Source organism: Myxine glutinosa, chromosome 2 (genome assembly GCF_964187855.1).
Source record: "Myxine glutinosa chromosome 2, kmMyxGlut1.1, whole genome shotgun sequence".
In the NCBI taxonomy this organism is placed as follows: Eukaryota; Metazoa; Chordata; class Myxini; order Myxiniformes; family Myxinidae; genus Myxine; species Myxine glutinosa.
The window spans coordinates 28,643,587-28,662,522 of record NC_136262.1 but is presented as its reverse complement, the minus strand read 5'-3'; the positions used below and the strand labels follow the sequence as shown (position 1 = coordinate 28,662,522).

At 41.8% G+C, this 18,936-nt stretch overlaps 1 protein-coding gene across 1 annotated transcript in view; it reads right to left on the bottom strand.

Moving 5' to 3' along the window:
* The window catches only part of LOC137418487 (unconventional myosin-Va), a 129,321-nt gene that overhangs the window by 52,415 nt on the left and 57,970 nt on the right, over positions 1–18,936 (bottom strand). The window contains exons 11-14 of the mRNA XM_068104559.2: positions 15,404–15,485; positions 15,090–15,230; positions 13,899–14,024; positions 13,682–13,765 (exon numbers count right to left, since the gene is read on the bottom strand). Coding sequence (XP_067960660.2) covers positions 13,682–13,765; positions 13,899–14,024; positions 15,090–15,230; positions 15,404–15,485 — 433 coding nt within the window. The remainder of the gene's footprint in view (positions 1–13,681; positions 13,766–13,898; positions 14,025–15,089; positions 15,231–15,403; positions 15,486–18,936) is intronic.

The following is an 18,936-nucleotide window of genomic DNA, read 5'->3' as shown; positions in this document are numbered from 1 at the left end:
TTTTTGAGCTATTTTGAGCAAACTCCAGAAACACAATGGAAATGAAGTGAAAATGCCACATTAACGCTGTGGAAGTGACTTTCACTATAAAACAGTCTACAAAACAGTCTTCCACATGTTTGTGTATATGTAACAGGTGTGTTATTCCTCCTGTATACTATCGTGTGCACTCCCCTGCACAGTGACACAGAGCTGAGCAATGGAGTGCGGCCTTAACACACTTGCACTGTTTCCTGCAACCCTTCTTGCATCCACATCTAATCAATTGTCGGCATGCCTCAGTTGCCTCTGTGAGGGTTGTCCAATATATCCCCCAGCCGTTATTACTCTGTTTCCAACCCCATTCACTTGGCGATGGGAGCTCAGGTGCGCAAATCATCATCTGGCCCCAACAAAAGCCGGCTTGGTAGGCAGCTCTCTTGATGTGTTGTCTGAGGGCTTCTTGCGTTGGTGGGATAGCCTCTATTGATCTACCAGTCTGGGTGAAGAGATGCTTGCGGGCATCGTTAACATGTTCCTGGCTGCTTGTTCGATCGTAGAGCAGAACAACAAAACGCTCCAGTGGATCCATGTTGTCATTTGCAGTTGAAATGGTTGGTGTGGCAGCCAGTGCGCAGAAAGCTGAGGTGACCTCATCATAGGCTTTCCATGTTTCCCATGCTGTTTTCTTCCCCCTTCCGCCGAAGCAGGACACGGTGTCACACCCAGTGAAGGCGTGGAAGAATGGCAACCCTCGGCACTTGTTTGGTCCCAGTGCCACAGCCATCTCGTGAGCTGCCAAGTGCCTGAAATTCTTCCCTGTGCCAAAAGCAACCCAGAGTTCATCGATGTCAAGATATCCAGTTGCTGCCACTGCAAGGATCAAAACATCTGTGTCCACTGTGCGGATTGACACCTTGGTATAGCCCTGTCTGACTGCATCTTGGACATGGAGTAGTATCCTTGTATCTGCCTCCTCGTGACTACACGGGGAAAGACCAGTAACATCTCGTGGCTGTGTACAAAAAACTTCTTTGTGGTTTGTGGTGACGATTTGCTTGTCAGTCTCAATGTTTGCTATCCTCGTTGCTAGAAAGTCAAACAACTCCACCTTGTTCTCGTCTATGCGAAGGAAGGCCTGCCAGTTTCGAGGGATGGAACTAGATGGCTCAACTCGTCTCCTGGTGCCTTTACCCCTCGTCTTCCTGGTGTCGGCTTTCAAACTGTCTGGGAAATATTCATCCCAGATAATATCAACCCTGCTCTTATTTTGTATCTGAGATGTGATGTATGGCAAGAATACTAGTGATGCATACTCAGAGAAGGTCTTCGCATTACGAGGTGCCAGCATGTTCCCGATGGCTGCTCCATCCAGGATCATGACTTCAACAGGGGGGCTTACATCATCATTTTCCCGTGAGGTGATCAGATCTTCTAAGCACCCAACCAGATCAGACTTGGTTCCAAGCCGGATTTTGCCCATTTGTGACAATGCAGGGGGACAAGCTTGGTTTTCATGTGCAAAGAATTCATCAAGATCTCCATTCCGTGTCTGGGATGCAATAAACAGCCTGGAGAACAGAACGCAGTCATTCTTCAGAGATACCACCTTCAACTCTGTTCTTGACTTCTCTCTGACTGGGGGTCGGCTGAAGAGAGGGAGATTGTTTCTTTTTATTGGGTCAGTGATAGGCTTTGTCTGATGTACAAGCCTCTCGTTCACATATGTGTCATACTGTTCTTTTCCCAGCTTCTCGATCTGGTAAAGGGTATTGATGACTGCTGGGTCTGCCAGGTCTCTGCTGTCTAGCACCAAGAGATCTTTGCTGTCGTCACAGAATGGGTTCCCCATCTCTCCTATGACACGGGTGAGTGCTCTCACATCTCGAGCAAAGGCTACCTGCGTGTGCTTTGTCTGTTCATGGTGTTTTAGTTCAGTTTTCCTAATTCTTTTTTCTGTTGTGGCCTCGAACTTATAGATCAGTTTGGCCATCTCTGGACCAGACACCATCCATCGGCGCAAAGCTGCAGCATTCTCCGTAAGACCTACAGCCCCTCCATCACCTTTCACCAATGCATTATTTTGCTCGTGTGCCTGGTCTAAGGCTATGGCAGAGAATGCACGTGTAGTCTTCTTCATGGTGAAGTTTCCTGCCAGAAACTGTGCGTATACAGTTGGATGCTTTGTTGCAAGTGTCACCATGTCGCGCAAGTGAACTGGGATCCACCTGGCATAGTTTGTATGTCCCAAGGCGAAGAACCATGGTACAAGCTTGGTCAGAGCATCAGTGTACAGTTGGAAGTTTCCTTCACGGACGGATCTCACATAGATCAGGACTGCCAGTTCTAGCTGCATAATTAGGAACCAGAACTGAAACTGTGGACTTGCATTGGCTTGTTCACCGCACCAGTCATCTAGTGGTATCGTATCCTGTCCCTCATCTAGTCCACTGGTGTACTGGCTGTAGGCTTCCTTCAGGAGAAGATAGAGAGTACTGGCTGTGACTTGGTGTGCTCGTCGTGTGCGTGTCACATGGGTCACTTTCAGGAAGGAATCAGCAGTACCACTTGTAGCAACCCCTGCAAGCATCAGAACGCCTGTCCACCCACTGCTATCCAGAAGGTCACCGAGGGTTTTCCATGCTGCCATCTCAATATGGAGTCCACCAAAGACCATGACGAAGTGATCTTCTCCGTGTGTTTCTGGCCATCTCCATTGGATCTGTTTGGCAAGTGTGTACAGTGGCTGATCAAGTGTGATTACAGGGATCTGACCTGGATTCAGAATATCGATTGCTTTCTTGATGACATCCATGGAGTGACGAATCATTGCCACAGATTTTGCCTGGTCATAGAAGAGAGGCAGCAATGAAGTTAAGGCCACACTACACTCTGGTTCTTCTGGAATAGACTGCTTGCTGGCATGGTATCCAGCCCATGATACTGTCTCGTCTCCCTTAAGTGGTGTGTCAGATAGCACTGTCTTCTCCATCTGCTCCAGCCACCTGTCAAAATGCAAGATAATGAACACAATTAAGAACAAACAAGTCCACACAAGTTAACAAGTCTTGGTTATTTAGGTACACATATAACTATCCACAGTTCAAACACAATAATCAGTTACCTGTACTCAATCTGCATTGCTTCAGGGATGAGTTGGCAGTTGCTTTTGTTGGGACCCGCTAGCTTGGGTACAGGTGGGTCACATTTACCCAGAACAACAGGAGGTACGATGGTGTATGACTGTGGCAGGTGTGCATCTGTTGTTGATGTGTCATCTGGGTTTACCCGTTGAACTCCACGGCTATCGCTATTTGGGTGCTGGAAAAGTGAAATGCCAGTGCCATGGAAGGAGTCGTGAGCACTTGTTGAACTGGGGTTATGATCAATGTTATCCACTGCCCCAGTTGTGAAGAGGTCACTTTTTAGCTCAGGGGGGCAAACTGTACCCTCATTTTGGAAGAAACGGCAGATTCTGTTCCCCAAGTCCGTGGAGATGCTAAGCACCCTGTCATAGGAGATCGAGAGACCCAGGTTGAACATAGTATCAACCAGGTCTCTTTTTCGAGTCTTTGAGTGGATAAGGGTGCCCAGGTACACAGGCAGGGGAGTCTCCCGATTGTGACTGTGCCTCGTGGACGTGGTAGTACTGCTACTCTCTCTGCGGCGTGAGTAACTGTTGAACATAAGGAGTTGTGAGATTGTGAGAGTAGGTGTTGATACCGACGAGTGGCTTGACTGCTCTTGGATGTTAGGACCATTCAAGATCATAGAAACTAGTGATACAAGCGAATTAGGTACCGAATGTTCTTGGCAGTGGGCTTCAAATGAACCACTAAATGTTGAGTTCATTTTCAACATGTCTCTACGAACTATATTTGCGGCTCTAGCAAGACAAACTCCATCACTGTCAGTGTCGTGATCACATGCCTTCTGAAGGGCTGAGCCAACATCCTGGTTGAAAGCAAGCAGAATATCTCGACCGGACATGTGCTCCTCTAGGTCTGGAAAATATGTCATGATTCGATCTTTGAGTTTGGTGGAGTGGACACGCCTGGTCAAGACTGTTCCAAGCTGTTCCAGCCTGGTGGTGTATAGTCTTGCTAGGTCTACCAGCTTGAACACTGGTGTCACAAGAGCATCTGTGCGGGCATCATCGATGTAGGACACTAGCTCTCCAAGTGCTATACCGTGATTGATATCATCTTGTTCATTCAGTGTTGTGCTTGTGGCCCTTGCTTTGTTATAAAGTGACACCAGACACTTCACGTGGTACTGTGCATCTTGTGCTATAAGGTCACCTGCACTCAGTTTAGCAAGAAGTGCCTGATCTCCTAGTTTCAGGGCAGCTGTCCTGACATGTTTATCGAGGTCGAAGCTTTTCGCAGAGAATTAGTACCCGCTGGTTTGTCACAAAAGAAACACTTTTCAGGCTGTGGCTGTGTGTGGTCTACATGTACTCTGTGACGGGTGTACTTTCTTGAGACACTTGCGGTTTCTTCACTAGACGTTTCTCTTTTTTGTGCCCGATGCAGTTCAGTTTTGTTGTATTTCAGTCTGCATGAATCATGCCACTTAGCCTTGTGGCTCTGGAAGGTTGACTGGATACCTTCACCATCGTCCAGGCGGGACAGTTCTAGAGATTTTGGCAGGCAGCCCATCTGGCTGAAGGTGAGGAGATAATCTGCAAGAGTTTGGTATCCGGACCCTGTGGTTCGCTTGGAATCAGCTGGACAGGCAAGGGCCTCATCGGTGACCTCCTGACATAACACACACTTCTCCCAATCTGTCAGATAAGGCATGTTTGTTCCAGATGTACTAGGGCTTTGGGGGTCTAATAGCTTGAAATTTTTGTTGGCCATTGTCAATTAAGCATTATCCACCACCACCATCCAATCAATATACAAATTGGGAACCAAATCTAGGTAGCTGCTACAGTCAATGAGCGAAGGTGCAGTGCAGTCGAGTTATCATCTGAAAAAGAAATACATACATTATTATCATAAATATAGTAATTCGCTTTCGTAACTTTTCACTAGCCTTGCATTGTTCCTTATAGTCACCTAGTCTATGATAGGAAAGTTCATAAAGCTACATCAAAGTTGTTCATATAAAGGTATTGAACCAAAATTACACCCAGGAGAAATCAGATAGTCATGCAAAGTTAAATAATTAAACCGCTAGACCAGTCCTGTCTATTGCAATGGTAAACCATTTGTTCTGCCCCTTATAGGCCACCGTAGATTCCAATTTTGAACCCAGTATGAAGGTATTGCATAGCATGTACATGACAATTTATAATATGCTCATTACATTGTGTTTCAATAGCAGCACAAATGACAAGTCTGAAATAATAGGTAAATATGTCCTTCTTAGCCGCCATTTTGTAAAATGGCCGCCATTTTGGGCCAAGGAGAAATCTGGAATGCCCCTACATCCAAATTTCACTGTAAGGGTATGCCCTAACTGTGTGCCAAGTTTCATGCTTGTATCATCAAAGGCACAATTCTACCACAATTCTTCACATATCTGCCGGACTAAGAGGAACAAACTACAACACATCTAACGCTACTTTGATAAAAGGCAAAATGGGAAATGGAGCCTGCAAGAATACACAAGGACAACCAGAGATTCCACAAAAAGGTACTTGTACACATCATATGTACGACCGTTATGGTGCCGAAGCTATAAGGCAGGTCGAGAATTGGTATTTGTGGACAAAGGGACATGATGAGGAGTTTCCAAGAGAGGGTACATTTGAGCGAAGTCGATTGGAAAGATTGGAACAAAGATTGAAAGCCAGGAAGAGACAGAATCTAACGGTAGACTGGCTTGCATTCCATCTTTGGGATGGTGAATCCAGACAACGGGAACAGCAAGAACGGATAACGGATTTAGAACTTAAAATAAAAAGGATACAGGATACAGTGGAGGAGACAAATGCACAACTGCCCTCGAAATTAGGAATGAAAGTGACAGTTGTCCCATCTGATTTCCAGTTGTCTCCCCAAAAAGGACGGTACAGAGAATTTTTTCGTGTTTCAGGAGATAACGAGAGATTGCAGTGGCAACTCAGGGATGTAGAGATGCAGCCCAGCAATACAAGTGCACAGGTGCACAGACCAGGCAACGACAGAAACCGGTGTTTCAAGTGTGGACGGATGGGACATTGGAAAAGAGGATGTCCGTATACCAAAAGGAAGACAAGTTGATAGGGTAAACTAAGATCAAGGGTACCAGTGCTGACCGATACCTCAGACAATGAATAGGCCTTCATTGCGGCAAATCCCAAATGACGATTGGCCTCAAGAGATTAGATTACTGGACAAACATGAATAACTGTCGATGATTCTTGTGTCTGAAAAGGTTTTCGGAGCAAGAATTATTCATTTTTTCTTTTGCTTGTGAGCAAATTAGTAATTAATTGATCAAATGCCGAAATTGGATCTTTTATGTTGGGCACAAAATTTTAAATTTACAAAGTTGGAGCAATTGCTTTGCAAATTTTTGAAACCAAGTGACAAGAGTCACATGATGATCAGGTGGGAATTTCGGACTAGTGTTCCGCATGATTGATAGGTCAGTGGTCGACTGACATGCAAATGGGTGTGTAGTCAAATTTGGATAAATTATGGTGGGAACTGAAAGGGTAATTTCAATGTGACATCATAGGGGTTTTCTAAAAATAAACTTTTTGGTCCATTTGCGTATTAGCATTTATAAAATTGAAGGACAAATTTTATGAAAATGAAATAAAACTGACATCCATCCTGATCTGTAAATAATGGTTCCAACGCAAACAAATATGCATAATGCATGCGTGTGTGTGTGTTTTGTGTATCAATGTTTGTGTTTGTTGTTTTTGTGTATCAATCTTACAAGATTGTTGACACCGACAGTGTGCCTTGTCTGAAAAATAGATAGTTCCATGGGGATGGGATCGCATATCGAGAGAATTCGTAAAATAAAAAAAATAGAAATATAATTTGATTATGAAAATTATCACTTTTGTCAAGGGAGATGGAGAATAAAGATTTGATTTGCTGAGTTATGAGCAGCTATTCATTAATAGTAAAATTGGGAGTAATCTTGGGATTCCATTGTGATCGAATTTATATGAGAATCAAAGCTATTTATGGATATGAGCTTCATAAAAATGTGGGAGTACAAAATTAGCCAAATTTTGGAGAGGTCTTACAATGACTTCCCAGAGTACTCTGCTCATGGATTTTTATATATATAAACTTGAATTTTATCAGCATATAAATTGTGCTGTATGTATGGATGTGTTTTAGGCATAGATGATATGGGAAAATAGTAAAGAAAATTTTGCTGGTTTGAACTATTGTGGGTTTTCAGTTCTGGAGTTCAAACAAAGTCACTGGTTAACAGATGAGAAAGGATAGTAAATAAATTATTCGATGCTGGGCAAATTAAGTACGATATTACTAAGACTTATGAGAGCTATTGTTCTTCCTTACAGCAGTGGAAAATTATTGAAAAAAAAATTAGATCCAACATAATGAATCTATAAAAGAATGTGATAGGGATAATATCCTCAATTTGTACTAATTATTTGATTGTGGGTAAAGGAATTAATTTATCGTAGTGGATTGTTAACAGCAGCCTGAAAATGTCCTGAGAGTGTGCATCCATGTAATTAGAAATCCCAGATTTGTTTTTACAAACAACATTTTGGTAGAGGTCTTGTGTGGACGAACACTTCCTTGGTAGATAAAAAACGGTACTGCATGCTGGCAGCCACTTTTGCAGCCAGTTAGGCCAAACAAATTGAGAGGAAATTGTAGTTAAATACGTAAGTTACACATGGCTATTTGTAAAAAGGAAATTTGTTGAGATGGGAAACATTTTTCGAAGGTTTATTAAAGTGTTATAATATGACATGTGGCAAGGCAAACTATTGGATGGGAAAATTAGATCTGGCTATAGAATAAATTTATTGACCCCTTGAAGTTAATTCTTCGAATCATTGTTTCACTGGCATTTTTTGTTCAAATTGGAAATAGTTTGGTAGAGCTTTGGTTAAAACCTTTGGTTGCGGTATCTTGGAACGAAATGATAAACCATAGGAGATTGATAAGAATAGAAACAAATATGGACCCAAAATAGAAAGTTGGATTCATGCCTCTCATTGCAAGCAAGCACATGGGGCTAAGGTGGACGATCCCACAGAAAATGAGGCTGCACCTAGCAGCCCAGCAGAACATTCAGTGGCAGATAAATGATAGTCGTGATTTACAGTCATTTGAATTACATTTTAACACCCCTTGCATTGATAAACATTACATTTTCAACATGTGATATTCCTACTTGGGATAGTGACATTTAGTTGCCTACATGACATACAATTACCTGCTGATATTAATACAACATGAGTGAAAAATGTATCACAACTACACTCATGATCAGGGGATTGAGTTCAACCCCGGGAGATAGGGGGATCAGGGTAAGACAAATAATCTGATTTATGTTACATATTAAGGGATTTTCTTTATTTACCTTTTAGGAAGCTTGTTAGTTTGGTATATAACGTTGAATGTCATCAACATATAATTATGTCATAGGTATGAATATATACAAGGAGTAGCAGACTTGTTTGTTGGTTTAGTAGTTATATTGGCAATTGTTTTAGTGGTGGCTTGCTTGAAAGCCTTAGTGACGGTGTGTTTGAATAAGGTAACCAACAACACGATGATAACGCATGAAGTGACAAATGAGGAAAGAAATGTGGAACCAGAAAAGGAAGACTTTTATGACGACATAAATACTGAGATTAAAAGATTAAATCAAGTGATGTTGCAAATGAATACAGTAGAATTAAGATAATGGCATAACGACAATGTTATGAGTTGTGTCAATCACAATATCAGTGAACTCACTCATATCACCACGAGTGACACACTGTTAGAGAAAAAAAAAGGGGAAAAGAAAAAGTGGAGAGGAATTATGGTAATAATACATTATGCTTAATTTGTTGGTTTGGGAAAATTTTTGTTTGGAATTAGATATTCCTGTTTGTGATTGTAATCATATACAATTTATTTTCTTAGAGTAGTGCTAAAATACCTGCACAAGCTAATTTTTGAACTATATTAACCTGAAAGCAATTGTGGATGCTATTCTTAGTTTAGTAGTAAAATACATACCTGATTGAATATTATTTGTGTGACGCATATAAATGAATATAACTTTTTGAATGTTGTAAGGGAAAACAACAAATTGTTGAATGTGAAACTGTCGGAAGATATACATGATTATGCTGATTTCATGGTAAGATGTACCCTATCTGATTCAGTGTGTGTGGAAAGCAGATTCAGATGTGACTGAGCATAAGGATAAGACGAGATCACATTTTGAAGGGAGTGCTAACGGAATTGGGAAGAAGTTCGAGAAAGAAAATTTGTGGCTAAAAAATTAAGTTAATCGTGGCATACACCCTCTTTCTCAAAGAATGATGAAGACATTCTCCCGTGTAACTTGGAGATGAATGCTTACCTTCACCAAGGAAATTTATGTGACCATTTGCCTGGATCACACTGCAACATATGAAAGAAAGGCGATCACTTACTCTTGTTCGAAGGCTTCGAACATTCATCACATCAGAAGTTGCAGGACAACGACATTTTACCTGCAACCTCTGTGAAATGCGGGGACATATGTTATTACTTCACCAATGTCGGGGGAACCAGCATGGAGCTGCAAAAAACGGCTGTGCCCTTGTCACAACAGCTGTACACGATTCTGCTGGTTGCTCCTGGTAAGGACCATGAATGACCTGAACACCATGGTCCCAACATCATTGTGGATGCATCCGGCATCCCTGTTCCACATCTTGCTGGCCAATCAACATTACACCAACACTTGCTGCCCACTCATAATGAGGGAGGAGGCAAGTCGACTACAACTGGGCGAAGGCCTTGTTCAAGGAATCATTATGGTTCACAGCAAGAGTGGCAAGAATGCTACATGGAGAGCAGGGTCAGTCTATGACTCCGCACCGTTACCACAACAGCGAAATCCTACACGAAGTAGTGCAGGTGTTCATAAAGACAGAAGAAAATGTTTCATACCTGAATTCAAACACAAGTGATCAGCCCTTCCTTTCAAACAAAGTCAACATTTGTGTGGAGGCAAACGTTTTTGCCAGATGGTGCAGATGCTTTACAAAACTTGAAAATGAAGTGAAATTGTTGTATCTTGGTGATGGTGAAGTGTTGTTTTGAAAAGATATTTGTGATGCAAATGCAATAGATTGAACAATATGAAAGGAGCCATGACCAACGAAATGTTTTGTGATTCTTGCAGGATGACGGTGTATGCCTAAGGGAATTTGATTACCAAAGTTATGATTATTTACTTATACTTGTAATGATGTTTACTTGCAGTGATATGATTATTTACTTATACTTGTAATGATGTTTACTTGCAGTGATTGATTATTTACTTATACTTGTAATGATGTTTACTTGCAGTGATATGATTATTTACTTATACTTGTAATGATGTTTACTTGCAGTGATTGATTATTTACTTATACTTGTAATGATGTTTACTTGCAGTGATATGATTATTTACTTATACTTGTATTGATGTTTACTTGTAGTGATTGATTGTTTACTTATATTGATGTTTAGATTAATGGTTAATATAAACAAAAACAAAAAGATGAGGGAATTGTGGAAGTGTAACTCAGTGTAACTTATTGATTGGCACTGGTAACTCATTGATTAAGACTGGTAACGAAGCAGATAGACGATTTCGTAAATGAATGCCAAGAATGTGCACGAACATGGTAATCTCTTGAAACACCTGGTCACAGCCCCAGGCTGGAGCACCCCCCTATTGTTTGGTAAATGGAACTCGCAGCAGGAGGGGAGCTAGCTGGTGCCAGTGAGGCGACCAGTAACGTCAGCGGAGAAGGGATTACGATTTCAGCGGACAGAGGATTAACTGAAGTGTGCCGATATAAACAGAAGGGACTTTGAGCCAAAAGAGCACTTGCCACGATAACCCCTGCCCGACGGAACGAACGAGCACTTGTCACCAGAAGCTCTGACCTACGGAACGGAACGGAACCCTGTGAACAGCGCTGAGAGAGGACCGGCCGAAGAAGAAGAACCAACGACTTGAATTAACAATCCGTTTAGCTATTGTAGTCTTTATTGAATTGAAACAAGTGACTTACCAAATGATAATAAATCCTTACTTTATAAAGCTGTTTCGGTCATATTGGAGTCTCCTGAGTCTTAACACATTCTCCAACACTGCGCTGTAGGATGCTTAATTATTTGGCAAGGGGGCGGTGTACTTTGAATGTATCTGTACTTGTTACACTTTTTTCCAAGTTTGAATATCTGCTGAAACATGTACATATATAATTATAATAGAGCAAACGTATATGGTTATGTATACACAAAGAATTAAGTTAAGCACCCCTACACAACGAATTAAGGTAAGCACCCCCTAATATATATTCTTTGTGTATATGTATACATTGGCATATATTCTAAGGTATGTGAGATCAAATAATGATTGGTATGACATTAGCAATTATCCATTGATGAAATTGAGTGAACAAAGTGAAAAAAAGTGATTGGTTGAGTCAGTGATCCGATCACGTGGGTCCTACACACGTTATTGACGCAAAGATCGCTAGAGGTCTTCTCAGAACAATGACTGTACGTTAGAAAACATAAACGTCATCCACACTGTCCGTGATGGACCTATAGCTCCATACTTAAATTGAGGTGAAAATATGCCTAAAATTCCCAAAAAATTTCACCTTAAATTATTCAGAATAAAATATTGAAAACGGCATGATTGTTATGTTTTTATGTGACCATAATATCACTTCTCCAGAAAATATAGCAATATCATGGGTATATTACACTGTTTTGACGACAACAAACTTGTAATGTGCGAGGTTGTAAAAAAACGGGGGGGGTGCTTAACTTAATTCTTTGTGTATAGTTATGTCGTTATGTATGTTTGTTTATATGCGACGCAAACGTCTTTTTCTTCTTCAAATAAAATTAACACTCTTAATTAACCCTATTAATTACGTTTGGACTGCCGAGACCCCTCAGACCTTCGATGACCCTTTAATTACCCCAAGACCCTTAAGACCACTAAGACCACTAAGACCACTGAAGACCACTAAGACCACTGAAGACCCAAAACACCCCAAAGACCCAAAACACCCCAAAGACCCAAAACACCCCGAAGACCCAAAACACCCCGAAGACCCAAAACACCCCGAAGACCCAAAACACCCCGAAGACCCAAAACACCCCGAAGACCCAAAACACCCCGAAGACCCAAAACACCCCGAAGACCCAAAACACCCCGAAGACCCAAAACACCCCGAAGACCCAAAACACCCCGAAGACCCAAAACACCCCGAAGACCCAAAACACCCCGAAGACCCAAAACACCCCGAAGACCCAAAACACCCCGAAGACCCAAAACACCCCGAAGACCCAAAACACCCCGAAGACCCAAAACACCCCGAAGACCCAAAACACCCCGAAGACCCAAAACACCCCGAAGACCCAAAACACCCCGAAGACCCAAAACACCCCGAAGACCCAAAACACCCCGAAGACCCAAAACACCCCGAAGACCCAAAACACCCCGAAGACCCAAAACACCCCGAAGACCCAAAACACCCCGAAGACCCAAAACACCCCGAAGACCCAAAACACCCCGAAGACCCAAAACACCCCGAAGACCCAAAACACCCCGAAGACCCAAAACACCCCGAAGACCCAAAACACCCCGAAGACCCAAAACACCCCGAAGACCCAAAACACCCCGAAGACCCAAAACACCCCAAAGACCCAAAACACCCCAAATACCCAAAACACCCCGAAGACCCAAAACACCCCGAAGACCCAAAACACCCCGAAGACCCAAAACACCCCGAAGACCCAAAATACCCCAAATACGCAAAACACACCCGAAGACCCAAAACACCCCGAAGACCTAAATGTCCGTGAAGACCCAAATGTCCGCGAAGACCCAAATGTCCGCGAAGACCCAAATATCCATGAAGACCCAAAAGACCCAAAATACCCTTAAAGGCCCAAAGGATCCAAAAGACTCTGAAGACCCAAATGGCCCTGAAGACCCAAAACACCATGAAGACCCAAAAGACACAGAAATGGTCAAAGATGCCTAACCCTCTGAAACGACGTGTGGTCAGGCACGGAGAGCGCGCCGAGTCACACTAGTATTTATAATTTAACTAGCCGAAAGCACCCGGCATTGTCCGGGTTCTTTTTGAATGAATTTACTACTATAATTCAGCTTTTACTCACGGCCGTAGAAGATTGACTACTATAATTCAGCTCGGCTTTTAATTGCGAAATGGGTCCAGCCCGGCCGAAGCGGCCTCGACCGGTCTCGCCACCTAGCCTACAACCTTCCTGGGGCCCGTCCCGACATTTTTTGTTTCAGAGGTTTTCTCCTATCTTTCACCGTTCAGGAGATTAGCGCGTGCAGACAAACAAACAACCAAAAACTTTCTTTTTTATATATAGAAGATAGATTTATATAAAAAACAAAAAAACAAAAATTACATCGACGTCTCCCAATATATGTTCAACATGCAATTTATACAAAAAACAAAATAAAATAAAATCGTGCCATTTTCATTTCAATGACAAATTAAGACACTCACTTCACTCGCTTTCAAAATGTTGATAGGCTCCTGGTACACCGTGTCCTTGTTTTTTTCCAAAAAGCTCTCACACTGATATTCTACCTAAAAGGTAGATAAATACACAGGTCAAAACTTGGGAGTCAGAGCTGTTTATCACGAATTTACCAACGCAGAACTATTGCCCACTGCCCCTCCCCACACCCCCAAACAAATGACGAGGATCTGAAAGCATCACCTTATCTGCAAAATGAACGATAACAAAGGCAAGGTTGGACATGCGCGGCTTCTCAAAGTGTTCGTTGCGGTTCTGGTGGTGCTCGTACATTTTAAGTGCCCAGCTCTGGTCGGTCCCTTTGGGCATCTGCAGCAGGCAGTATATTTATAGCTCAGAGGGAAGAATAAATAGTTCAGCAATAGTAAATAAAACCTGTCGCCAAGTGTGGTGGGGTTTTATATTTTATTTTACAATCAGAATCTCCTGTTTTGGGAGACCATCAAAACTAATAAAGTTTTGTGCCTTTACTGGCAGGTACTGTAGAAAGTAAGTCAGGCATATTTACAAGAGGCTGTCGATACATAATGCCTGCAGCGGCTAATATCAGGTAGAAAGCAAAAGTGTTCTTCTGGTCAATGTGTTCAATCACCACGGGTTGTTTGCAAGTACGAATCAAAACGAATAAATAATAATGCTGTGCAAACAAATAAAGAAATATGCTGTGCCTAGCACAATACTTGCAAAATCCCTAAAATAGGTTGTTGACCTTTTGGCCCACGTCGACTTTTTTGCCTACGTTCAACTCAAAAATAATTGGTGGTTGAATTCAGTGACGTGCCATGCAAATCCTCTTCAAATTTCAAGTCATTCGGATGAAAATTGAGGACTTTAGAAATTTGACAAGGTTGTTGACCTTTGGCCTATGTTGACCTTTTGACCTCAAAATCAATAGGCTTCTTCCTAATGACCAATTCCACCGTTAGGTGAAGTTTTGCAAAGATCGGTTTAAAATTGTGACCTGTAGATGATTGCCATACAAAGACAGAATAATGCACAAGACCAACCAATATCTTGTACTTGAAAAATGTCCGATTTTCACAAGTAATAATAATAAATAAATAAAAAACTTTCAAAAGCTACAATTTGTCTCAAACGTCGTCTTAGACAAGCAATATGCTGCTCATGTGACAATCACCAACCCGAAAACATAATGCCTCTGCCCACCTTCGGGGGCGGAGGCATTAAAAAAAAAAAATCTCCATGTCAACTTTCTGGGGAAAGAAACTTGGTTATGTTGTTCAGCTCGGCTTTTAATTGCGAACTTGCAATTCTTACGTTTGGACTGCCAAACAACAACAAGCTAGTATATGGGAAATATTGACAAGTATGAAAAATTAACCACTGATGACTCGTGACAACTTCCCTACTCACCCGGCATTCTTCATCGAGCAGGTCAAGGATACCAAGGTTGTCCTCAATGAGGTCGATGCAGGGCTGATTGTCATAGAAGTCAATGAGGGTCCATGGAATCTCTTCCCTCATGTACTCCTCCTGCTCCAACTTGAATACATGCTGCAGATACGATGCGATGGAAAGATGTAATCATATGTGACGCATTTAAGAGAACCGTTTCTTGAGCAACTGGTAAAATGGAGGACGTGACCAATGAATAAAGTGGGCAAAGGTGAAAATTTCCATCTTGATCACAAAACACTCATGAACCACTTCCTTCAATCTCGACTTACCAAATTGAACTGTTGCTGAAGTTTTTCATTGGCATAGTTGATGCAGAACTGTTCAAAACTGTTCATTTCAAATGTTTCAAAGCTGCAAGTGACAGTCAGAACATCACGATCTATGCACTGGCATGTTAAAGGCATTAGGCAACTGCAAATCACATGTCAAAAAACACCGTCGTTCATGGGAATTTTAAGCGTAATGATTAAGGTGGCTGGCTTGAGATCCCAGGATCCCGAGTTCAACCCCCTCTCATGCAGTTGAATTAACAGCAGGTGGATTGACTCAGCCTGTCATCCTTCCGAGGTCGGCAAAATGAGTACCAGCTTACTGGGATGAATGGAGCTATTCGGGTATCCTGCGTCGGAGTGGCAACCCGTCCAGGGATGTACCCCATAGCCGAGAAACTGCTTCGGTAGCCATATGCATCTGAAGATGCAAAAGCAGGGTCCTTCTTCTTCATGGGATTGTACTACATGTGCAGTCAACTTCCCACATTCCAAGATACCATTTTAAAATGTCAACCATGATTAGTCTCCTATTAAAATCACAGGTGAAAACTAGAATGGCACTCAGTAGAGAGCATACCTCCGCCAGGTGAACAGTTTATGTTTTGTATCCCAGAGTAGACCAGAAAATCACAATACAGAATCACATTTAATCAAAATCATCCGTCCACAACTTTGAGACATCCTGCTGTATAGCGTTTTTGGCCCCATCTCCCAATGGTGAAGAATCACTTTAAAAATTCTACGAGCCGGATCTGGATCTTCACCAAAATTTAATCGATTCTTCTTTGTAACACACTCAACCTGCCCACCAAGTTACGTCCAAATCAGTCCATAACTTTTTGACATATCCTGATATATGTTGGTTCTAGCCCTTTCTCTCAATGGTGAAGAATCACATTAAAAACGAAATAATTCTCGTATCTGAATTCATATTCAGATCTTCACCAAAATTTAATCGATTCTTCCTTAACACACAAAACCTGCCCACCATGTTTCGTCCACATCCGTCCATAACCTTTTGAGATATCCTACTACGCATCGTTTTTGGCCCCATCTCCCAATGATGAAGAATCACTTTTAAAAATTCTACGGGCAGAATGGAACCGGATCTTCACCAAAATCTAAACATTGTCCTTGTCACATATGCTATGTCTCTGCCAAATATCGTCCAAATCCGTGCACAACTTTTTGAGATATCTTGTTCACAGACAAAAACTAGAACGGCACTCAGTAGAGAGCATACCTCCACCTGGTTGGCCATATCACTCAATGGTGAAGAATCACTTTAAAAAAATATATACTAGCTGGATCCGGATCTTCACCAAAATTGAATTTATTCTACCTTATCACACACACAACATGTCCAAGTTTCGTCCAAATCCATCCATAACTTTTTGGGATATCCTGCTATATATAGATGTTGACCGCATCTCCCAATGGTGAAGAATCACTTTAAAAATTATAGTAGCCGGATCCGAATCCGGATCTTCACCAAAATCAAATAATTTCGTCCATGTCACATATGCTACATCTCTGCCAGATTTCGTCCGAATCTGTCCAGAACTTAAGATATTTTGTTCACAAACGGACAGACAAACAGACAAAGAGAGGTGAAAACATAACCTCCATCCACCTTTGGTGGCGGAGGTTAAAAAAAACCAAAAAACCCCAAGATGTCGTGCATAGCACGATATTTGGGAAATAAACAATTGCCATGAAAACAGATAATTTAGGAAATTTGACCTATCAAGTGTTGTTGTGCGTGATGGAATGATGGAATGTTGTGCGTAACAAATTTGGTTGATATATTTTCAAATTGGGGCGAAATGGGTGTTTTACATGTTTAGGGCGGTGTTGACCTTGACCTTTGACCAATTTTGACCTAATTATATCTACATACACGACATGTACGTACAAATAAGCTGTACAAGTTTAAATCTGATATAGTGAAAAATTCCTGAGGTTTACAAATAATAAAATCACAAAAATAGACCATTTGATTACAATGGGGCTGAAATTGTTGTCATGGACTGTGGTTTTCTCTTTGCCACGTGAGACTTTTCACTATGCGACTGTTGGGGAATAAATATTCATATTGACCATATTGTTAATATAACTACCGAATGTGATCTGGTGTAAAAATGCTCTGTGGTGCAGTTTGATAAAACTGTGAATCCTCTTGAACTATTTAGCTTCTGTTAAAGAGCTAACAGGTGGTCCAGAGAGAGAGAGTTAATTTAAGGAAACAGAATGTGTAATGCTCTTGGACTGCCATCTGTGTCTATCAATATTTAGCCTATGTTCCATAGATGGAACACAGGCTGCAAATTCCCCCTCAGCAGGTCAGAGCATTTGACCTCTTGAACAGAAATAATGTGGTGCTCTCAGTCTCCCAAAATAGAGGGCTGGCCAAAGGAGCCAAATAAAGGCTTTTGGATGAAGGAGTCTGGGCCTTTAAAACCAAGAGAAAGTTGCATTGGAAGGAAGCAGAGAACTGGGAGAGTGATGGAGAAGCAGTGGACGAGCAGAGTGGACGGGGAACAACTGAAGACTGGTCAGCAACTGAACGAGCTTCAAAAGACCTACAGACTGAGCTTCAACCAAGACCTACCAAACGAGCTTCAACAAAGACTGGAACAAAGACTCATTAAAGATCTCGGCTTAGTATACAACAATTCTCAAGTATACAACAAATTCTCAAAAGTGAATAAAACATTGATTTTGCTAAACCGAGTCTCTTGAAGTTTTAGTAACATAACACCAGTAATTGTTAATAATTCTCCAAGACGACTAACGATGAGAAGTACCTGAAAAAGCAAATTATATTATTTAATTATATTTGGTACCGAGGTGGTTTACCAATGGGGAGCGGGGAGGGTGGGGGGGGGGGGGGGGGGGTGGGAGGGGGCTTCTGATTATGACTGGTGACCTTCAAGTGTTCTTGCAGAAGACCCTCAGCCAAAAGGTCTAACATGGTCTATGGGGTCATAGGGGACTGAGGGTTACAGAGGGGTCTATAGGTCTAAGGGGTTTATTAGGATCTATTGAGTATGAAGGGGTCTAAAGTGTCCAAGGTGGGTACACAGGTCTAACAGGTCTAAGAGTCAAGGGCTCTCAGTAGTCTAAAAGGTGCAAGAGCTCAAAAGGTCTACATGTCCAAAAGGTATGTTTCAATAGTCAGTAATTAAAGTATGTAGTTAAGGTCCAACTCATGTTCAAATGGTACGTAATTAATAGACATACTCATGGGTTGACAGAGACTTCACCACGACGAGGATTCACCGTCCATCCACGTTTTCTGTTTTATAAACTTATATATTAAGATATCAAATGAATCGGATGGAAATTGATGATTTGTGACTGACCTTTTGACCTATTTAACTAAAAAACAATAGGCTTCCAGCTTATCACGACCTGTACAAGATGGTTAAGATTCATGAAGATTGGAGAAAATATGTGACCAGTAGGAGATTGACTGACAAAGAGACAGAATAACAGACCAGACCAACCAATATACTTGCGAATTTTCG